The following is a 23732-nucleotide window of genomic DNA, read 5'->3' as shown; positions in this document are numbered from 1 at the left end:
CGTACGTTGAGTCCTGAAATGCAATTCCTGTGCTCTGCCATTGTAGCTTATAAAATGCATGATGAACGCTCAGTTTCGTAACAAAACAAAATTCCTTAAAAATGCTCGGTTTTGCAAGCGTGTAACTTTGGTCTTCTAAAGCAAAAAAAAAAAAGGAAAAATCAAATTCATAATAATGAATTGCACACTACTCTTACGGGACGTAAAAATCTGTATAGTTTTTATGTATAACATTTTTCGACGACTCGAACGATTTGCAATTACAATTTCATTTCCGTAGTAGTATCATTTCGTGGTATCTAAGTATCTATGTATTGATAAATGTTATAAACATTTTCAATTCAACGCATTTCATGCACAGAGATGAACGAGCTTGCACAGAGAAGATTCTTAATCGAAAAGTAACAGGCGAATACGCAACGAGATTACTCGCTGACTCTGTTTTACGAAAGCAACGGTTGGTTGCTACCTACGTCCAATGAGAAACGATGGAAATGAACGAGGCGATTTCTCATTCGGTGATCGTTGTTGGTTATTAAAGCGGAATCGAAATTTTCACTTGTACATACGGACATACGTGCATCTTAATCTTTACGTACGCGTAAACGCACTCCTGTATAGAGCGCAACGTAATTGTACATGGTACTTGTAATGATTGTAATGTGTCTCGAAATATGTGACGCGTGATACGCTTCTTGCGTACCTTTTCGCGCAGCACGTGCGAGCGTGTGTGTATGTGCGTGCGTGCGCGTGTTAAATTGTCGACGAGGGCGAGGAAGTAAGGTTCGAACAAAGTCGAACAGTTGCGAAAATGGCGGCCAAAAGTGGTGGTGGTGGTGGTGCTGCTGCTTCTGCTGACGAGTGGTCTTCGATAATGAAACCAATATTAGCGTTGTCGCACGGAACGTTCGACAAAATTGAAATCTTTGCATTGGCGAAAAGTATTGTCAAAAGGTGAGAATTGTAATGTCGACGAAAGCGAGATCGATGCTATGAACAGAGAAGGAAAGAGTGAGAGTGACCAAGAGCGTGTGAGAGAAAGAGAGGGGCTTACGTTCGTAGTGACAATCCTGAAAATAACGATTATCGTTTCCAATTCGAGCGATAGACGTTGAGCTGTTTCGATTAATTTTTCTTTAATTTTTAGTGAAAGTAAATTCACTTCCGACGAAGAGCAACATGAGATCTTTTACACGTCTGTGGCAGCTCTTGCGGCGGATTATCTGAGCGGTTGCGCCAATACGTGTAAGTATTACGTACTCGTTTTTACGATAGAAAACGAAAGAGCGGTCGCTCGCTGAGATCCCTTCGCGTAATATCTCGTGCTTTTCCAGTTCCCAAAAGTCAGATATCTATCGTGTGCCAAGCGTGTAGAGTTTTACTAGTTCGTCTCGTGGACAAATTGTCCCAGCATCAAGTTCATCTGGGAAATGGAACTCCTACCGTTTTGAGTACGAAACAGTTGTTACTTCCGATCCGTGCCCTTTGCATCGGACAGTCTTTACTTTCCTCCACCGAAGAGATGGCCTTGATTGCTGTAATAAAAAATTCCAAGATGCCGTCGTGCGTTAAATCGCAGTCGCCCTCTGGAATTGAAGCGGATTGCTCTCAGATGTCCAAAGATTCTGCGCGAATTAGAGGCGACTTGTCCAGCAGTATTCTAGAGCAGTTGACTCTGCCTTTGCAAGACTTTGCTATGTCGATGCCTCTTGTCATTATAGAAAATTCCAATGAGAGCATGGTTAAAACGACCAATGACGGCATCTCTAACGAAACTCATTCGGATGCAAAGGTATGTCTTGAATTAACTATTTCAACGGTACACGCGAGGGTATGTAAATATTTTCAATTTTGACCAAGTTCTGACCTTTTCGCAGACAACGTTCGTTACGAGTAATTTAAATGTTCTTCGAAATATGGGCGCTGGAGATATTTTACTGGATGTGTGTTTGAATCTACCACATTTATCGTGTTACACTCGAAAGTATCAAGCGTACTTGCACAAGAAAAGTTTCACTTTACCGGTTAACGCGTCCGATGCACATGCTATACGTCATAGTTTGCATTCTGTATCGAGCGACATCAATATCGTTCACAATGTACTGTCTTTACCGTTATTGGAGCCTCTGACTCCGACGAAATTAGAAAAGTTGTCGTTATTGACCATGTCTTGTCTATACTGCTCGATCGTGTATGCAATCGCATCCAGTATCGTTGGTATAACCAATGCCGTGTCGCCGAAATGTAGTACGAATACATCTGCCGGTGCGCAAGCTGCGCAAGGTGCCAAATCTACCGAAGAAGAGTACGACGCTTTAGCGATTACGGTCGTCGAGAAGAGTCTGGAAATATTCGGACTGGTCTCGAATGTGATAAAAAACAGTACGCGAGCAGGGGGTCATGTAAGGAATTGTATTAATTTAGTGCAATAGATTGACTTCGTAGAAATCAATGGTGTTAAAGAGTAATTATTCGTTTCGATCGTTTCTGGCAGATTCTACAAAATCATTTGTTGATCGGAGTGTGGTTGTTGGTAGCTGGTTTACAAGCTCAGCTTACGGTGAGCGGTTTAAGCGCAGCGGACAAGGGGAAAGAAGAGAAAGGAAAATCACCCAGTAAAGCACGCGATGGAACGATTCGCGTAAATCTTATGAAAATGTAAGGTGTTAGATTTAATGAAATGCGCTTTTCCATTGGTTCGAGATAAAAGAGTGTATAAACTGTGATCGACGAATGTAAAATTTTCAGTCAACAAGGCTTTGGTGTACTTTCGGTCGCTTTGGCCTCTCACGCGCTCACATTAATGAGCGCTTTATTGGAGGACGTATCGATCGAAGCGGTACCTGATTGTTCGTCTCCACCCGAACCGGCTCCGTTGCATATATTATCTACAGCCACCGCGCTTCAGAGGGCGGCTACTTTTCTGCAAGCCGTACCGCTTAATCACCTGTTATTTTATTTGGCCACCATTAGCTACAGAAGGGTCAGTTGTATCTGCTGTTATCGATACGTGTACGCGTAGTCGACGCTTTTATTAATTTTTATACGCTATTCGTAGGCTTGCACCTTGAAAAGAATACAAAAGCATCCGTTCGAAGGCGATGCCTTGAGTCAATCCGATTCAACGACTTACTACGAGGATCTGCTAAGTTGTTCGGATAATTCCACGGACGAAGGTAAAGAATTCTTACGTCTATTAGGTCGGAACCAATCGATAAAGAATGGAGAATGTAGACTCGATAAAGTTTATATAGTTAATGAACTTTCCTATACGTTCCGTAAATGTGCATTCGTGCCTGACCGTACGATTGTACGTCTTGGAAAATTCGAACTTCCGAGTGATCGTTTTAATAATTTTCACGTTGAAACGAGGAGTCGATTATTAATGAAGTGAACGCGTCTCTTCTCGCTATACAGAAAAAACTGTTATGTCGATAGAGGAGGACAGCGAACCTATTTTGGGTTTATGGTTCGAGGAGACGATTGCACCGTCCGATGGTTCACCAGCAAATGGTACAAAAGAATCAAACAACGAAACAAGCGCCGAACGAACCGTGACCACCATTGTCCCAGATAATCGCGAACCTCACGGAGTAAGCGAATCGCTTTCGTTTCGCGAATCGCTCGCGTGCAACTCGAACGAAGGATATTAATATAATTATTTTCATTTCCCGTTATAGTACATATCATTGGCGACGAAAATTTTTCAATTTATGTATCAACATTTAATTGGCAGCAGAAGTTCGTACGTCCGTGAATATGTTGTAAATGGTTTAGTTGAGCAACAGATGGTGATACTAGCGGCGATAATCAGAGATTTAGATCACGAGACAGCTAGGACGGAAACCGGTAAGCATATAATTGGCGGGTGTGCGATTGCATGATTCCGTGGGACCGCTTTTAAGCGTACGTATTCTATTTCAGGTACTATATCGGTATTCTATGGTGCCACGTTGGGCGCCATGTATTCTGAATTTTCTCAAGCTTTGAGTCGTTACACTCACAATTTACTCGCTCGAAATACATTGAGCGAAAGTTTGCAAAACACCCTTCTTCAGCACTTGGGCGTGAATCCTTGGTCCGGTACGGACAGTACAACCTCTTGTACTTGGCCCCTTCAAGTATACCCGAGAACGTTGAGCGTCTTGGCACAGGTACTTAATACGTAGTTATTCTATTTGAACATGTGTGCATATTCGAGCATACACGATCAAATGCTACAACTATGATTGCTAAAACTGTCATTGCACAGGTCCTCCTGCTGAAACCTCAATCGGAGAAAGAAGCGGCCTGCATAAGTATATGGCACCGTTTAATTACAACTATGGTAGAAAACGTGTGCAATCCGCCTGCTACGTTTGAAGCAGAAAACGAAGGTAAGCGTGCGAATGGTGTAAAACTATCTGTACGAAAGTTATGCGCCTCTACCGTTCCCCTGTTTTTCCAATCCGTTTCTCGCGGATTTCTTGAAAATATGCAATGTCATTTATCACACGAACATTTCCAGATTTGAACGTGGAACACGCCCAGCTGGTTTTGATTCTATTCCATTCTCTTAATTTGATGCAAAAGAAGTCGGTACTACTCGTAACTGGTAGCGGTGCTGTACGTTGCAGCGAGGCGGTCAAAGCTCCGATGAAAGATTCCCAATTGCTGCATTTGTCACGATTGTTATTGCTCCTTGAATACATGATGAAGCATCTTTATGACGCACCTCCCGCGTTGCTCGAACAAGTAAGTGCTAAACCACGAGTAGCGAATAATCTGAAGATCAGTCGGATGATGATCAGTTATATGGGTACTTGTTGCGGACAAGCATTTGAAATTATTCCCCGTTCGTTAACTTTTTCTTTTCCGCCGTCGTCTTTTATCTCGTCTTTATTTTCTCAATGTATACGTTTATTCGTTTCAACCGGTTCTTTTTAGCGTTCAACGGGGTATAAAAATGTAGGCGTTATTGATAATGCATGAAATAACGTCGGCGTGTGAAAAATGCGAAAGTAACGTCATGTTCGTCTAATTCGAACAAGATGTGACAAGATACCAGGGCCACCAAATCGAAAGATACGTTTGAGTGGTAGTAAGAATCTCGTACATTTCTCTTTGTTGGTTGCCTTAAAGTCTTGAAACACCTTTGTGTGCGTGCGCGTTTAATTATCAATAAGTAAGTTATAGAACCTCCCACGTGCACAAATTTTTTAACATGTATTATCATACGTAGGTTCAATGGAATTTATTCTCTGCCACGAGTTTGGTAACCGACGAAACGAAAAAGAAAGACAGCAATAAACAGACGGCTCGTATTTTTACACCGTGGACAGGAATCGAAGAGAACTACCGTAAAATTGGTAACCAGGATGAATTTTCGATGAAGCCCCGATTCTACAATCTTTCTACTACGGATTTCAATAATCAAGATACTCCAAAATTGGACGGACTGGTTGGTATCGTCAACCCCAAGCCCATTCGTAACGGATGACGTGCCGATACATTAAACTAAATGGTCTGCGTTTGAATTTGGGCCACTGGTTGCGGGATCGAATCCGTTGCGAATGGCTTGAGCGACGATTGAACGAAGAACCGATTGTTCTTCCGGTCGTTAAAAGTTTGACGGAGATAATCGAATCGCACACTTTGCGCAGGCCTGTAATTTCATTTTGGGTGCGCCGGACAAAATGAAGTATCCACTTTTGGTTGACGCCTTGATAGATGTACTAAACGTTTTGAACCAGGCGGACATGCAAAAGAAAGTTGGTGCTACGGACGGGAAAGATAAATCACCCACTTTCTTAGGACTGTGCGCGATTCGTTATTGTTTCTCCATATGTTGGCGGTAAGTGGTATACGCATATATATATTTCCATTGTGTCGCACCCGTAACCGTGCAGAGCTGTATGGTCGTGGTCGGTCGTTGACGAACGTAACCGCGCGTCTGACCTTACCGATGTCAGATCTCGATTTTTGTTGCAACTCTAATCGTTTCGATGCAATACGACGCTTTGCCGACGTACAAGCTCTGAAATGACCGTCTCACCTTTGATACTCGCGTTGGAGTTATCTTTCTTAAATTACCGACAGATTGTTGTTAATGTTACCACCGTCTACGCCGTACATGGACAAATTAGCTCTTGGCGAGGAAATTCCTGCCGGACCAATGTTGCTATATTCGTTGATATGGGGACCTAGAGCTGCGTATAAAACGTTCACCAGTTGGATGAAGGTAAGAGAAGAAGAAGAAGAAGAGAAGCTTCTTTATCCATTATAAGTAATTCGTGAGTTTAAAAAATTCTCGTTATCCCTAGGATTGTTTGGTCAGGCAAGGAATGTATACGCAGTATGCGAAAAACCTTTTGAAAACAGTGTCGTCTACCGTGAACACGCTCAAGTACGACGTTACCGTAGCGAAGAATTGTATTACAGCTTTAAAACCGGATACTAATTTTAATAATAAAATAATGCCGAAGAACGCGTTACCGAAGCTTGGTTCGCTTTGCATTTTAGCTGCGATTATCGGGAAATTACAAATTCTTTTTTATGAAAGTACATCTAAGAATCGAAACGATAGTACCGAGAGTTCCAAGTAAGTGAAATTTAATCATATTTTCAACTCAATTTTTCCGCTTTTGTACCGTGTCTCATCGGTGGTTGCCCTTGCCAATAGGAACTCGCAAACCTCGGAATCTGGCAATAGTACAAACGTGAACAAAATGCTGGTCAGTATTCTACCGCATGTTCTTTCGTTGACCGAGTCGATTCTGTTCTCGTGTCGATCGTCTGTACTGCACGAGATGCTCGAATCCCTCGAGCAAGATAACAAATATAATGCGCGAGATTACGCTATATTGAATGATATCGTTGCATTGGCGGGCGCGAATTGGGCAACCGAAGCATCCTTGATCACGTTCCTATCGAACTCTATAAAATCGGTCCTCGATAAATGGAAATCTATCAATGTCGTTCACATTCCTTGGGTAAGTTAGAGAAATTAATGCGATTCGATTAAGGTAACTCATCCAAACGAGATTTCGCAAATGATTGCAGAATACTTACGCGAACGATGTTATACCGGCGGAAAGTTATATTTTAGCCACTGTTTGTCAACATGTGAGTTCACTTTCTGAATATCCAACGTTTTCTGTCGATCCATCGTTGAAGAAATTACTATACAATTTAGTTACCTTTATGGTGGAATATGTCACGTGAGTTATTCAATTATTCTTCCATTCTTATTCTCGACGATAGCATTGATCACAGACAAAATTTAATGGCATTTAATCGTCTACAGTCCTGCGACAGCACCGGAAAACACGGAGATGCGTACTCAAGCGTTGGATATTCTTGTCGCATTGTCCATGGATGCTCGTACTGATTACCTCCAGGATATGGCTAATAAGGTTTTGACAAAGCTTTTGGGTGACAACGACAGCGAAACAAGACAGTTGAAAGAACATCTTTTTGTATTGCATCACACGTACAATTTGATCATTGAATATACGAATGATAGTCAGGATCCTGTCAAGTAGGTATTCGTAGACGCGATATTATGTATTATCTGTTATGTATTATTTGGTATTACGCGACAATTCTACGGACCGATATATTTCAGTATCACTGTTGACGAAAAAATTTTAAAACGGTGCATCAAATATTGGGAACTACTGTTGGAGAAACCAATTGGCTGTAAAGCGTTGGATTTATTTTTTGCTCCAAACACCGATCGATCCCTCGTTTCTGTGTTACTGTGCGTCACATCGCCGCAAGCCTCGCAGCAATTTGCCACTCGCGTTTTGAGATTTTTCAATGTACTATTCAAAACAGGTAATAAGTTTACGTTCGAAATGAAAAATCACCAATTTACCCGCCCGTCTATCCCTAGCTGAGAAAGGAAGCGATGCGTCGTTGGAACGTCTTTGCGGATCGGTATCGAATTTGGCACACGTAGAGACAGAAAAACTACAAGTATGGTTGAAGCAAATTATTCTAGGTGCGACGAGCATTTCTCCAAGTTCATCCTCGACGAATGTACAAACACCCACGGTGGTAACTACAAATGCGTAAGTACGAGTTTTCTCAACTTTTGTAAACGGTTGCGTAAACTTGCCAAAGCTACAAGTTCTCACTTGTAAAGAAAGTGATTAATTCGTCGAACCAAACTGAAACGATAGATTGGTTGCCGTTGCTAATACAACCGAAGATGCGCAGAAATCGGACGAAGTCAATAATACACCGAACAACGAACAAGACCGATGGTTAATTTTGTTGCCCAACGATTCAACCAGCAATAATCAATCGACGAGTATCACCGATGATCAACAACAACAGCAGCAGCAGCAGCAACAGCAGCAGCAGCAACAGCAATACTCGATGCACGAGAATAGCCGACTTTTACGAGCACTGACAAATTATATCGTTAAAGAGAAGAGGTGAACTAATTTTCTTGGTACAACGCGTATGTTTTCCCTATCGCTTCGCATCGATTCTATCACGTTACTCGAACGTGTTCCAGTAGCGTCGACGAAGGTGTACCCGTCACTATTCTACGAGCCCTCATACCATTGGCTTACCATATTCTCTCTCCGACGATCGAGGGAAACGGATTCTCGGAATTAATGAACGTTATGTCCACGTTAGCCGACGCTGGTTCCGAGAAGGGACATACTTTGCTCTTTAAAGCTGCTATTGAGTGGATCGAATTGTGGTACGTCTATGCGTTGGTAGTAAAATGTGTGTTTGTTTGTGTACCTGTAAAGAGGGTGTCTATTTTAACATTCGGTAGACCGATCGGTTGATTTTTTTTTCTTACAAGTAACGACTGGTAGACCTTGATAATGGGTGCTTTGCCGTATTTATATTTTACTATTTTCCACGAAACGTACAGATTCAGTTAGCGTGGCACGATCAGTTCAAGTAGTATAAATTTATGTTGTACACCGATAACTTGCTTCCTGACACGAAACAAGTTTTCGGCGTTTGAAATAGGCAACTCCTCCTTACGTCGTCGTATACATACACGCTCTATAATAATAAAACATCCGACCGATTAGCCTTAATTAATAATAATTAATAATAATGGACAGCAAGGAACAATTGATGAATAAAGAACTTGCCGGTTTGGACAAACCGTCAGCGTTCGTTGACGCTGGCTGCTGTATTTTAAACTACATAGCGGATATAGCGAGCGCGGTTTGCCCTCAGTCGATGCAATCGCAAGATCGGGCGACTAGCCCGCCATGGGAAGGTGCTACTCCAGTTAACGATGTGAACGATAGCGATTGGATAGACGAAATACCGCACGAAGACGAAGACAGCGCAGCTGAGGATTCCGATGACGATAGCCTTTGTAACAAATTATGCACGTTTACCATTACGTTGAAGGAATTTATGAATCAACATTGGTACCATTGTCACACGTGCAACATGGTAAACGGAGTTGGCGTTTGTACGGTATGTGCTCGTGTATGTCACCGAGGACACGACGTTACCTACGCAAAGTATGGAAATTTCTTTTGCGACTGCGGTGCGAAGAACGATGGATTTTGTCAAGCTTTAACTAAACGAAGCCCGCAGTCGTCAGAACATCAGAGTAACACAGGCGCGATCGGTAGCGCGAACGCAGCGATCAACAGTGGAGGTACCAGCGGTTCGACCGGTGTCACTGGTACAAGTTTTGGGAATACGCTTGGAACGTCGATCGAAAATCGAGATCTTCTTCCCACAAGCAGTTTACGCCGGAGAACTTCCAGTCCCTTGTATTTCTCCGACAAGCAGGAAAAGCAGGGACGCGACAAACAAAGGCACGCGTACTTGACCAAACAGTTAGGTAATTTATCGTTCTCTATAGTTATCTCTTGTTTTTTCTCTTTTTGCTCGCTGAATCCTGATATTTCATACACCTTATATCCTTTATATACATATTATATACCTTTATATACATCCTTTTTATACATATTAAATAGAGACATCGAAAGATTGGATACAAGGTCATCTTTGGAAAAGTGGTTTGGTGTCATCGTTGGTAGACCTGACACGCGCGTTGGTGCCGGCTGTAGACGCATCCTGTAAGAAGAGTTCAGCAGTTGGTTGTCACGCGCGTGCTCAAGCGGCGCTTAAACAACTACACACAGTGGAGAAAAAATTTGAATATACCGATCAGTTGATGGTTGGTATTTATTCTTATTGAATTAAAGCAACGTTCTCTCCTTTCCTACCTGAGAATTTTTATTAAACGCCGCTGGCAAACGTAATTTTAGCTGCCCACGTTGGGATCGCAAGAAGGAGCATTTGAAAATGTTCGAATGAATTACTCGGGAGATCAGGGACAAACTATTAGACAATTGCTATCCGCGCATATGATACGTCGCGTCGCGATGTGTTGCTTATCGTCTCCGCATGGTAAAAGACAACATTTGGGTGAGTGATACGATGGCTGTTGGCCGCTGGTTCGATTTCATTTCGCTCGGTTTCGATTATATAAACGATTATGACAACGATTTTTCTTTGCGTAGCGGTGTCACACGAGAAAGGAAAAATAACGGTGTTGCAGCTAAGCGCATTGTTGAAGCAGTCTGATTCATCGAAAAGGAAATTGACGTTGACGAGGCTCGCTTCCGCTCCGGTACCGTTTACCGTGTTATCGGTGACTGGTAATCAATGGAACGAAGATTTTTTGGCTGTTTGCGGTTTCAAGGATTGCCACGTGTTAACTTTTAACACGTCTGGAACAGTGTCCGACCATTTGGTTCTGCATCCTCAATTGGAAACTGGTAATTTTATCATAAAAGCGATCTGGCTGCCCGGATCTCAAACTCAGCTGGCATTGGTAACCGCGGACTTTGTAAAGATCTACGATCTTGGAAAAGACGCTCTCTGCCCTCAATATTACTTCTTGGTACCAACTGGAAAGATAAGAGATTGTACGTTTATGTACGCTGAAGATGGTGTGTTTTACCTGTTGATAATGTCTTCGGCCGGTTACATTTACGGGCAAGCGATGGACGAGGTGAGCTCAGCGAAATACGGGCCTTTTTACGTAACGAACACTCTCGACGTGTATCATCCGGAAATAAAGGATAATGGTCAAGTCGGAGGTGGAGGCGTGTCGATTTATTATTCGCATGCTCTGCAATTACTTTTCTTCAGTTACGCGTGTGGTAAAAGTTTCATCGCGTCCCTTAAATATATGGATACCGACGTAACGACAGTGTTTCAAATAAATTTATCGAGTAACAAGAGTACGAACGGGAATAAATCGAATAACAATCAGCCACAACCATTATGCCAATGGAGCGAAGTACCAAATCATCCGGGATTGATCTGTTCGGTTTTACAGACAAGTAATAACCCTGTAATATTGATGATCAAACCTGACACGATAATGATTCAAGAAATCAAAGCTATTCCGGCTAAGGCTAAAATAATGGATATGGTGGTGATAAGACATCCGAGTTCAAACGCTGAACACCGCACAACGTTGATTCTATTATGCGAGGATGGAAGTCTGAGAATTTATATGGCAGGAATGGAGCAAACAGGGTATTGGATGTCTCCGACCGTTCAACCGGTCGGTACGATGACCACGGTGAAACCGGCGCGGAAAAAGAAAACTATTAAGACTGGGAAACCGTCCGGGTCTGTCACTTTTCCCATCGATTTTTTCGAACATTGTCAAGTGATGAACGATGTGGAATTTGGCGGTAACGATTTGTTACAAATTTACAATGTGGCTCAGATTAAGCATAGACTGAACACAACCGGAATGTACGTGGTTTCCACGAAAGCGATGGGATTCAACGTAGAAGTAACGAATAATGACGCTGTTCTGGTTATGACAGGAATCCGAGTGTTACTCGGAAATCAGGATATTCAAAGGGCTCCAGTTTATATCGAGGTAAGCCCCTCGTGACGTTAATTATCGAATATTTTTCATTCAATTTCATTAAATGTGTATTTCTCAGGTATTTGGTAGAAGCATTCGTACAACCTTAAGTAGAAGTCGTTGGTTCGACATGCCACTAACTCGAGAAGAAAGTCTTCAGGCTGATAAAAAGTTGACCATCACGTTCGGACCGTCTCAGGATCCTGAAGGTGTTATTATGGTCGATTGCATTAAGATGTACGTATCGTAATATCTAGTTGAATGGCATAGCCAAGTGAAAACTTGTTGCATTCTTTCAAGTGGTCGGTACTTTTATTTAAACGTTTCAGATACGGTAAAACGAAGGATGCCTTCGGCTGGCCTGAAGAAATAGAAGACGTTCCAACGGGTCAATCAACGTCTGCGCCAGTGACCACGATCAATAGCGAGACGGATAGTGCCCTTTCCGCGCCTGCTTCTCTGTCCTCTGTTGATAGGTATGCCTTTAATAATAACAACCGAAAGATACGCACATACTCGCACACAATGTTTCGCTATCTAGTAAATTCGTTAATCGTGTACAACGAAATGTTTTATCGTTGCATTTATAACGCTTTAGCAGAACGAAGGAGAATTCTCTTGATATCGAAAGGTAAGAAAACAGAAATGTAATTAATTGAACTTTTTGAGCTTGAGCAACAGAGAAACGAGCTCGAGGTGGATATATGTGTGTATAGAGAGAGAGAGAGAGAGAGAGAGAGAGAGAGAGAGAGAGAGAGAGAGAGAGAGAGAGAGAGAGAGAGAGAGAGAGAGAGAGAGAGAGAGAGAGAGAGAGAGAGAGAGAGAGAGAGAGAGAGAGAAATACGTATGCGTCACCTTGTCCCGTCGATTATGTTATCCCTCGCACACTGAGCACACTAGCACCACTTCAAGCTTCGACTCTTGCTTTGCGCCTGGGCACAAAATATTTGTCATCGTTAAATGTTTTTGTCAAATACGAAATTGACGAGACCAGAAGTACATGTATACGTGCACGAAAAACTTGATGTAGCAACATTATTATTATAACATTTCAAGTGCATCTATTTTCATAGAATGATCGCCGGTGTACTAGAAGTGTTGGAATTGTCGTTCAATGTACCTTCGAACGACGAGAACAGACTGTCGTTAAAAGCAACAGCGGTCGATGTGGCATCGCAGCTGCTTATATTGCCGACCCCGCCACTGGTGCAGATGCATACGACTGCGCTTTTAGCTGCCTTGCATGCATCGAAACAAGCGTATCACCTTCACAAGGTAAACTATACGATACTTTCTCGAGAGTGAGTAGAATTTGAAAAAGTAACCGTTGTTTTCGTTAGGATCATGTGCTCTTGTCGCATGTATTGGATTCGTTGAAGTCGATGAGGGAACTTAATGACGCGCGAGATATAGATGCAGAAAATTTCTACAGACTGGTGCTTATCGTTCGAAGTATATCCATATCTCGGCCGCAAAACCTCGCCAAGTTCACCGACCTGTACACGAACAAACCAATGGACGAAACCAGCGGTACGATTACCAGGCTATTTGTTATCTTTCACTTTTCGCGTCTATTCATTAATCATCATCGTTGTTGTTGTTGTTGTTGTTGTTGTTATTATTATTATTATTATTACTATTATTTACGATGTAGTACCAATTTTCGAAAAGGATCGTCAGAGTGCTAATCAATCCTGTAAAAGTGTGGATGGGAATCAACAACATCTAGTGGTACAACTTATGGAAATACTGTGGTCTTTGCATATGACTTACCCAAAGAATATGGCGCTTGCACCGGTTGTAGTTCCAGGATTAACTCACACCGAAGGAACGATTCACGCGATCGTTGAAATAATTCACGCGTTTACAACTTGCGACATAGAGAAGAATGTCCCGCTAGCTGCTAAACTGTATCTACAGTTGTTGCTGTCGTCGGATACGACTATCAGTTTTACTGCTAAACAAGCAATAATTCGCGTACTTCGACCGCGATACAAAAGGAGAAGAGTTTACATACCGAGTCCCCCGAATTGTAGCACACCAGGTAACGAAAGTTTCTGAAATTTCTGTAATCTTCTGTAATAGTTTTCGTTTACGGAACGTAAGTTAAACGCGTAGGCGCGGTCGTCGATCTGGAAGAAAAGGCAACGACTTCGATGCAAGGGAACGTACCAACATCGACGTCTGCGATGGACCGAGAAACGGAACAACAGTTGGATGTCGAGTCGATGGGAGCAGCGGTTGATCCATTATCGGTGATGTTGGCGGCGGATAATAGTCAAGGTTCGGCGACCTGTACAATCTCGACGGCTGGTACAGCGTCCGGTAGCACGAGTAGAAATTCCGGTGGTGGTAGCAGTAGCGGCGTTGGTGCCAGCAGTAGTAACGAACCGATGACTAGGGGAGCGGGAAATCCGTTGGAAACGTTGCTCGGTTCTGCAAACTTTCCGCAGATATTAGACGTACCACCGGATACCGATGACGAGACAATGGTGGAATTAGCAATCGCGCTTAGTTTGCAAGAGCACGAAGGTGGGAACGCCGATTTGCAAGTGCTGCGACAAGGATTCCAACAGAGTCTATCGAATTTACAAGGATTGGAAAATTTGCAAAATTTAAGCGGACCAGCGCTACAAAGTTTACAAGCACTGGCAGCGCAAGGTTTAGTGCAAGTTCAGACTGCTGCTCAGGTAAATATATATACATTATGCGCACGTCTTACTCGACTACTGTACTTTTCTTCCGCTTTTCTATATCGACTCGTTTTAGAGCCAAGAAGGTGGAGGTCATTACTCGGACACGACTGCCTCTGCCGGGGGTTCGGACGACGAGGGATCAACAGCTGCTACCGACGGCAGTACGCTGCGTACATCTCCCGCGGAACAAGTGAGTTAAGCATTTTTCACCGTTTCGAATCGAGTCGTGCTTGTTGTTGTCGTCCGGCATCAGTACTCTTTTTGCTCTCGTTGTTTAGTTATAATATCCACGCGAGTACGAGTATAATTTAAGTAAGGGTAAGAGGAACACAGCGAGAATGGATGAAGCAAGGGATGGTAGATTATCGAAAGTTTTACAATGTTGTAATAGATGGTTGTAACGTTTAGGATATACTTTATGTTAGGGTGGTAGTGGTGGTAGCAAGGGTAGCGAGAGCGGTGGAAGCGAGAGCGGAGCAAGTGCTGTAGACAGCATGACAGGGGAGCATAATGTGTCAGGAAGGAGCTCCGCGTACGGAGACAATGGTCCCGATTCTATACCTCCGGTCGGAGGGATTGGAGTCAGTCAAGCACCACGTTCCGAAACTAATTCCGTGGGTCTCCCCGCGGCTTTCACCGTAAGTGCTTGCGTCACTGCCGTCGTCGTTGGCGTTATTGTTCCCAATTCGTTACAGTACTATACATATATAATAATCTCTAGTACGATAAAAACAACGATACGTGTTCCATTCGTTTATTCCGTCCGTACACATACATACGTTCGTCCATCTTTTTGTCTATTTGTTTTTTCGCACAAGCTTTTCTTTCTTCTGCCGGTAGACTCTCGATACCAATTTGCATCTTTCAATTACCGAACTCTGATCACGTCTCAAAGATGAGTCTACCGTAATTGACTCGCATCCATCCTTTCTCTATTTTCATCATTCGTCCCATCGTATCGATGCTTTTTAATAATAGCCTACGAGATAAGTGACATCGAATTATGTACATACGCGAACGTTACGCATGCGGTACATATGCGAACAATAGGAATGTTTCTTCTTTGCTAGGTTACCGAACAAGATGAAGGTACGGAACAAGAACAAGTAACCGAGCAAGAGAATGATACGAGCTTTGAGACCACCGCAAAATTGCATACCGTACGATTGTTGTTGCTCGACAAGCTCGTGCAATTCGTTCCGTATCTAACGAACGTCTCTGGCGTCTTGACCATTCCGTTTGTGCAGGTTTGTTTGCCGTTGCCTTTATTTCCTATTACAGTATATACGTAGTATATATGGAATAGGATACGAATGATGATACGGGTTCTTGTTTAGGTTTTATTAATGTTAACGGCCGATTTAGACGGGCAAGAAGAGAAAGACAAAGGTTGCGTCGAACGATTGCTTCATGTATTGGTAAAGGAACTGGAAATGGATAAACCGGATACAAATAATATATATCAGCGTAGTAACAAACGAGAAGTTCACTTGGTCATCATGAGATTGCTGAGTGAGTGAGCCATAAGTAAAATCCTATATTGAAAATCTCCGTATATTAATATATGTCATCTGGTGAATAGGTGTTTTGATGTCCCGCTCGAAGCATACCGCTAAAACGCAATCGGAAAGTTCAAATTTTATTTCTCAAATGACCGCCGCGATACTCGGTAAAGCTGGAGTAATCGATTACTGTTTGACGTTGTTGAAAGCGTTGTTGGAATATTGGAAAACGTAAGTTTTCACGGCTTTCTCTTCACCGATAGATTTCAACTTAACCGATTCGTTCTCTCGCATATCGTAGAATGTCAACCGAAGAAAGCGGTACCATACTTGGTGGTCAGTTGCTGAAGGAGCATCTTACAACGTCTCTGCCGGACATGTCGCCGCTCTTTCTTCGGCAGCACGTTAAAGGACACGCCAGCGACATATTTGAACCTTACCCGCAATTACTTACGGAGATGGTACTACGATTGCCGTATCAAGTGCACAAATACGCTGAAAGCAATTTGATGCAGTCCGCCTTCGAACAGCCCTGGTACTTTTACCTCTGCGAATACATGATGTCCTATCAAACGCCGCTTGTCAGGAGACAAGTGCGGAAATTACTTCTTTTCATCTGCGGTAACAAGGAAAAGTATAGACAACTCCGCGACTTGCATGCCCTGATCTCGCACATTCAGGTAATAAAATATACTTTTTACACATGCCCAGTCGCATCGGTCGTTTCCGACAAACATCGTTCGATCTTATTTTTCTACAGTCGGTGCAACAGTGCTGCACCGCCGGCGGATACGAACCACTTCAAGCGCATATTCCACACTCCATCGGTTTACCGTACGATTCTTTGGTGGACTTGATCGAACATTTAAAATGTTGCGTCGAGATAGCGACTAGCCGAACAGGAAATTGGCAGCGGTTTTGTTTGAAACAAAACACGGTTTTATCCTATTTGTTTACAGTATCGACGCTTTTAGACGAAGGCGTTAGCCCTACGGTATTACAACTCTTACAGTGCGCTATATGTTCGAGCAACAAATCGAAAGAGGCAAAGGATAGCAAAACAAAGGTAAGTAAGTAATTCGGTACGTTTCGGTACGTTGGTAATCTTTCGAAAAATTGAAACTGTACGACTCGTTTGGTTCGCCAGGAATCGAAATCGGGAACCATAGCAACGAAAGAGAGGCGAGAGCGTGAAAAGTCGGAGGACTCTGATACGGAGGCTAAATTCGAGGAAGCTCAGTGTTTAGCTTTAGTTGAACAAATCCAAAAACAAGTCTCTTCGAGCCTGTTGACGAAATTTATTCAAACTTTTCTACTTGAGACAAACAACACTAACGTCCGCTGGCAAGCTCACTCCCTGATATTGGCTATTTATAAGTAAGTGATTATTTGGGAGATGTAAGGGAATTGGAAAGATTGACTCGAATCTTGTTCTTTATTACGTACAGAAATTGTGGTCCCGGTGATCAAGAGGTTCTACTGGATCTGCTGTGGCGGCTATGGCCTTTGTTACCTGCCTATGGTCGAAAAGCGGCACAATTTGTCGACTTACTTGGATACTTTTCTCTAAAAACTCCACACGCGAATAAGAAAATGCATTCGTACATGGAACAGGCGGTTGCGGTGTTACGGGCGCAGAATCAGTTGCTCGCGCGTCATCCAAACGCGAATCTGTACGCTAACCTGGCACAATTCGTTGAATTGGACGGATACTATCTGGAAAGCGAGCCTTGCTTGGTATGCAATAATCCCGAGGTTCCAATGTCGACGATCAAGCTCTCCTCGATTAAAGTCGACTCGAAGTTTACGACTACCACGCAAATTGTTAAATTGATTGGCAGCCATACGATCAGTCGTATCACACTTCGCATAGGTGATCTAAAGAGAACGAAAATGGTACGTACGATCAATATATATTACAACAACCGATCGGTTCAGGCGGTAGTTGAGCTGAAAAATAAACCTGCCATGTGGCATAAAGTGAAGAAGATTACGCTGGCTCAAGGACAAACGGAGATTAAGATGGAATTCCCATTACCTATCGTTGCCTGTAACCTGATGATCGAGTATGCAGACTTTTACGAAGATATTCAGGCTTCGTCCGAGACGTTGCAGTGTCCACGATGTTCTGCGAATGTACCCGCTAATCCCGGTGTTTGCGGTAATTGCGGTGAAAATGTGTTCCAGTGCCACAAGTGCCGGGCAATTAACTACGACGAGAAGGATCCATTCCTGTGCCACGCTTGTGGTTTCTGTAAATACGCAAAGTTTGACTATACGCTTACCGGGAGACCCTGTTGCGCGGTTGATCCTATAGAGAGCGACGACGATCGGAAGAAAACGGTAGCGACGATCAACACTTTGCTCGAGAAGGCCGACAGAGTATACAAAACTCTGATTTTGAATAAGCCGACGTTGGAAATGTTATTGGTTAAAATATCGGAGCATCGTTTGGACCGTGGCTCGGTGGAGGATGGCGCGGCGGCAGTGGCTGCCGCTGCAGCGACGGCTGCTATACAGGTATCGAGCGGGACCACACAGGTGAACAGAGCCATACAGTTGCTTGCCCAGAGATATTGCGGGGAATGTAAAACTTCGTTCGAAGAGTTAAGCAAGATTATACAAAAAGTGTTGGCCTGTCGACGAGAACTCGTAGCGTACGATCGTCAACAGCGAGGTCAAATTCATGCTGGTTGCTCGTCGACGAGCAACGATACGACGACGACCACCGTTATCGGTAAAGAAGAATCTGCAACAACGATAGTGCCAGTTACAGCTACAGCAACAACGGCAGCTTCTACGACGACATCGACGATGATGACGACGACGACGACGGCAACGACAATGGGGACGGCAACGTTCCAACAACAACAACAACAATCGGTCATCACGGCTATAAATCCGCAAACAGTTGGTCGTTGTTACGGATGCGCGACAGCGGCCACGGAACATTGCCTAACCCTGTTGCGCGCGCTTGCTACTAATCAAGTCGCCAAAGAGGTTCTGTGCAAACAAGGATTGATTCAGGAACTGGTAGAGCACAATTTGCGCAAAGGTACAGTGCAAATGCAGGAAGAAGTCCGACAGTTACTCTGTCTCGTTACCAGGGACAACGCGCTGTCCACGAAAGAACTTTGCTCCTTGTTAACCGGTCGAATCACTCTGACTCTTCGTGGTCGCGTTGCCACGTCGGACTTGTCGTTGGCGGTACGTCACGAAATGGCACTGCTGGCAGCGTTGATTCAAAAGGAAGACGCCTGTTGGGAGCAAAAGTTGCGATGCGTCGTACAGTTGTTCTTGATGGCGTGCAAGGAATCGAAGAGTCCCGTCGTTATGGAGAGTATTATATTGCCTTGTTTAAAAATATTGCAAGGCCTGGTGAAGCCGGAGCAGCAGCCAGTCTCGAAGAAAGCTAAAGAGAAAAGCATCGAGTCGTTGTCAACCGTTCAGCCGACGGAAGGTATCACGGTCGACGTGAACAAGTGGTTGAACGGTGACCCGAGGCATTCGTACTCCGATTGGATTCGGCGTATGCCTGCGAGAAAGATGGAACAATTGTCGGGGAAACCGTTGAAGAAAGAAGAGACTCGAGCGCTTTATTTGATGGAGAAATACGGGCACAGATGGCGTAACCGATGCTCGAGGCAACAAGGTGTTCAACCGCTAAAATTAACCGATGGCGCCTGGTTAAAGGAGGTTTTGTTCAATCCGAGTTCGCGGCTCGCGCGGCAAGTAGCCTGTAGCATGATAGAAAGTCTCTGTCAGGGAACGGAACGTAAGAAAGAAGTGCTCGTGTTGCTGACCTGTTATTTGGAGGAATTGCGTACGGCCGGTGAGAGTAGCACAGAGTTTCTCACGTTGTATCAAAGCTTAATCATGCAACCGCCGTGGAAGCAATTTTTGGCGGTGCGAGGCGTAATGACTCTACTTGCGGACCTGTTGACCCGAGAAATCGAAGAACTTCATCGTTTAGAGGAAATAACGTTGACCAGTGATTTGGCGCAAGGTTATTCATTGAAAATGCTGACAGAATTGATGGCCGCGTTCCTCGAGGAAGAGAATATTAAACAGCAGTACAAAGGCCGGCTGGTCGGAGCCGTGCTGAATGGTTACCTCTCTCTGAGAAGATTGGTCGTTCAACGGACGCGACTGATCGATGACACGCAAAAGAAGCTGTTGGAACTACTCGAGGAGATGACAACCGGGACCGAGGAGGAAACGAAAGCGTTTATGGCGATCTGTGTCGAAACGGTGCAAAAATATAGCGTCGAGGATGTTCGTACGCCTGTATTCATCTTCGAAAGGCTGTGTTCGATCATTTACCCGGAGGAGAACGATGTCGGTGAATTTTATTTAACTCTCGAGAAAGACTCGCAGCAAGAAGATTTTCTGCAGGGCAGAATGCTAGGTAATCCGTATAGCAGTTTGGAACCAGGCCTGGGGCCGCTGATGAGAGACGTGAAGAATAAAATTTGCCTCGACTGTGAGCTGATCGCTCTGTTAGAGGACGACAACGGGATGGAACTTTTAGTAAACAATAAAATAATCAGTCTCGATTTGCCAGTAAAAGAGGTGTACAAGAAGATCTGGGTACCGGAAGGCGGAGAATGCGACGCTATGCGTGTAGTCTACCGAATGCGGGGATTACTCGGGGATGCTACGGAGGAGTTTGTCGAAAGTTTAAACGCGACCAGCGAGCAAGAGGTGAACAACGAGGAAGTTTATAAGATGGCGAACGTTCTGGCTGATTGCGGTGGCCTTCAAGTGATGGTGAACAGATTGGCGGCCATACAGGATGTAAATCGAGCTCGGCCGTTGCTCCAGGTACTTTTAAAACTGTTTCGACTTTCGGTCAAGGTGAAGAAGAATCAACAAGTTCTAAGCAAACTGGGAGCGGTGACGGTATTCCTGGACGTTCTTCAACGTTGCCTGGCGACCGAATCAGAGAACTGGCAGGCGAAAATAATCGAACAGCTGTTGGAGATCATGGAAACGATCCTAACCCATGCGTCACTGTCGACGCTCGAGGCTTTCTCATGCACGTTGAGCGGGCCGGAGCATATAAAGGCGCTTCTCTCTTGCGCCCAATCGACCGCGGTGAAACAAAGTAACGTATTGCCGCAGCTTGCCCGTGTATTAGCTGCTCTTACTTATGGGAATCGCGAGAAAATGGCCCTCCTCTGCGATTACTTTAAACCGGTGTTAGACTTTTACGAATTCGACCACGAACACACGCCCGAGGATGAACAAAAGCTTGAACTGTTTTGCATTCTCACGCAAGCCATCGAGCGGAACGCGATCGGAAACACGCTGAAAGATTATATCATAAGCATGGGTATCGTAAAGGATGCTTTCGAGTACATAACGGTGCGCGCTCCTTGCCTGAAACCTACCTTACTGCGAACGGACAGCGACGAATTAAAGGATTACATCTCGAAACCAGCTCTCAAGTATATTCTACGATTCCTGACTGGATTAGCGACCGATCACGAACCAACGCAACTGGCGGTATCGCAATTCACCATCAGTATAATACACAGGCTGGAACAGGTGTCCTCGGACGAACATGTCGGATCATTGGCGGAGAATTTGTTGGAAGCGCTCTGTACGAACAAACGTGTCGCCGAATTAATTGAAAAGGCTAGACAGCACACGCGTAGCGAGAAGAAACGATTGGCGATGGCGATGCGAGAAAGGCAGCTGGGCGCGCTAGGTATGCAAACGAATGATAAAGGTCAGGTGATGGCTAGCGGTGCGATCCTTCAACAAATGGAAGATTTAGGTGATGAAACGGGATTGGTTTGCGTTATTTGTCGCGAGGGATATAAATTCAAGCCGAACATGGTAAAAAGTATAGATTATTTTATGTTAATTATATTATATTATATATATATTTAACGAAGCGTATTTATTTCCGTTTACGTAGGTTTTGGCCATCTACACGTTTTCGAAACGTTGCAACGTCGAAGAATTCGAAACGAAACAAAGAAAAACGGTCGGCTATACGACCGTAACGCATTTCAACGTTGTCCATGTCGACTGTCACATGTCCGCGGTTAGATTGGCACGCGGCAGGGATGAATGGGAAAGCGCAGCGTTGCAGAATGCAAATACCAAGTGCAACGGACTTTTACCACTGTGGGGGCCGCAAGTTTTAGAATCCGCTTTTGCCAGCTGTTTAGCAAGACATAACACTTATCTGCAAGAATGTACCAGCCATCGCGATATATCTTATCCGTCGACGGTTCACGATCTGAAATTGCTATTGTTGCGATTCGCTCAGGAGAAGAGCTTTCACGAAGATAGCGGAGGAGGCGGACCCCAATCGAATATGCACTTGGTTCCTTACTTGATACATACGGCACTTTACGTGATCAACACGTACGTCGAATAAACATTTCTCCCTTTATGTCCCTTTATGATAGATCTATCCATCTATCTATCTATCTATATATATGTATTATTTTCCAGCACACGGGCTGATACGCGAGCAGAAAAAACATTACTCGGATACTTGGAAACACCACCAGGTTCCAATTGGCTTGAAAGTTCTTACGAAGCAGAAGGACCTTTTTATCAATGCGTCATGTCTCTTTTGCTTCATACGCCAGCCCGATGGAAAACGTACAGGATTGCTCATCTGAATAGATTAATTGTTCTTGCCCACCAACGGTACGTTTCACCGTCGGGTCCGACGAAAACACTCGTCGATGTTACGGTTAAGCATTACGCGGTGTACAAAAACGCTTTAATCTTCTTTGGACTAATCGACTCTATTTATGCCAATTTCTTTAAGGTAATCGTATAATGTTAATAAGAATAGAATAGTTTCTCTTTTTCTCTCTCTACTCGACCTCACCTGCCTTCACTTTCTTTTCCCCACAGAAAGTTAACGTATTGTCCGATGATCAGTGGCCTTCAGTTTTGGCTGAATATATCAGACATAACGACGAAGCCATGTTGAAAGCTTCGGAACGTGTGCTTACCGCGTACCGTGATGAACTATTGCCTTGCACGTCATTCGAAGAATTTTGCGACGTTGTCGGTAAGTAAAGAGAGTAAATTTGAATTTGACCAACTTGCATCATTTATTCAATTGCATATCGATATCTGTGTTTTGTAGGATTGCTGGAGGAGATAACAAATCCTACGTACATAAGTGACATATTGCGGAGACTCGGTTGAAAAGAATACAATACTACCGAAAGGCAGCTCTCACTCTTTTGCATAAAAATACAAAAACTTTCATCTGTTTAATTCTCGTTGCTGGCTTTTCGAAAGCTTTTCAGTGATTCACCGATTGTCTTATTCTAATAGGTAATTCTGATTAACGTAATACTCACTGTCACTGTAAATTGTGAGTTAATCAGCTTTTTTTGGTAGAAAAGGAATCCATTTAGTGCATCGCGTGTTGTTACTCAATTCTGTAATTGTATGTTTAACAAAAAATAATATGCTTTAATAAAATATGAGATATTGTATTACTGTTCTTATGTCAGTTAATAATGTTTACTTTTAAATTGCAGTTTGACTGATAAATAAAAAGATAAAAATTTTGTGACAATCTTGCACAACCTTTCCTTAAACTAAACTTTTCGATCAAGATTGTTTTATTCGTTTTAGATATTAAATAGAATTAGATAATAAAGGATAATATAA

At 43.5% G+C, this 23732-nt stretch overlaps 1 protein-coding gene across 6 annotated transcripts; it reads left to right on the top strand.

The window, feature by feature from the left end:
• The first annotated feature begins 759 nt into the window (after positions 1–759).
• Positions 760–23540, top strand: Poe (E3 ubiquitin-protein ligase-like protein poe). 6 transcript variants are annotated; one of them, XM_076899157.1, is made up of 47 exons: positions 760–954; positions 1148–1245; positions 1335–1792; positions 1878–2402; positions 2495–2658; positions 2749–2983; positions 3059–3176; positions 3439–3593; positions 3681–3849; positions 3925–4154; positions 4253–4376; positions 4508–4734; positions 5222–5440; positions 5643–5833; positions 6079–6220; positions 6303–6580; positions 6662–6971; positions 7042–7199; positions 7286–7519; positions 7607–7818; positions 7877–8054; positions 8166–8423; positions 8507–8698; positions 9078–9820; positions 9957–10159; positions 10251–10410; positions 10506–11887; positions 11955–12112; positions 12205–12351; positions 12474–12506; positions 12949–13150; positions 13216–13405; positions 13530–13919; positions 13994–14565; positions 14645–14761; positions 14997–15209; positions 15642–15818; positions 15909–16083; positions 16154–16304; positions 16375–16753; positions 16834–17139; positions 17221–17450; positions 17522–21917; positions 22000–22454; positions 22545–22869; positions 22959–23118; positions 23197–23540. In XM_076899157.1, exons 1-47 carry the CDS (start codon positions 812–814, stop codon positions 23256–23258), a joined length of 16344 nt encoding a protein of 5447 aa, XP_076755272.1. In that variant the 5' UTR covers positions 760–811; the 3' UTR covers positions 23259–23540. The 6 variants fall into 6 exon arrangements, with proteins under 6 accessions (XP_076755272.1, XP_076755270.1, XP_076755269.1 ...); XM_076899155.1 differs by having other exon boundaries at positions 3418–3593; positions 8510–8698; XM_076899154.1 differs by having other exon boundaries at positions 3418–3593.
• Positions 23541–23732: the final 192 nt, after the last annotated feature.

Source organism: Xylocopa sonorina, chromosome 8 (assembly GCF_050948175.1).
Source record: "Xylocopa sonorina isolate GNS202 chromosome 8, iyXylSono1_principal, whole genome shotgun sequence".
Taxonomy (NCBI): Eukaryota; Metazoa; Arthropoda; class Insecta; order Hymenoptera; family Apidae; genus Xylocopa; species Xylocopa sonorina.
This window is presented reverse-complemented; position numbering and strand designations above follow the sequence as displayed.

What these genes read in the sequence shown, in the direction of transcription:
- Poe (XM_076899154.1), top strand. Translation starts at nt 812, where the DNA reads ATGGCGGCCAAAAGTGGTGGTGGTGGTGGTGCTGCTGCTTCTGCTGAC. An exon ending in GAGCGGTTGCGCCAATACGT is followed by an intron (nt 1,246 to 1,334) that starts GTAAGTATTACG and finishes GTGCTTTTCCAG; the next exon opens with TTCCCAAAAGTCAGATATCT. An exon ending in TTTATGGTGGAATATGTCAC is followed by an intron (nt 7,200 to 7,285) that starts GTGAGTTATTCA and finishes AATCGTCTACAG; the next exon opens with TCCTGCGACAGCACCGGAAA.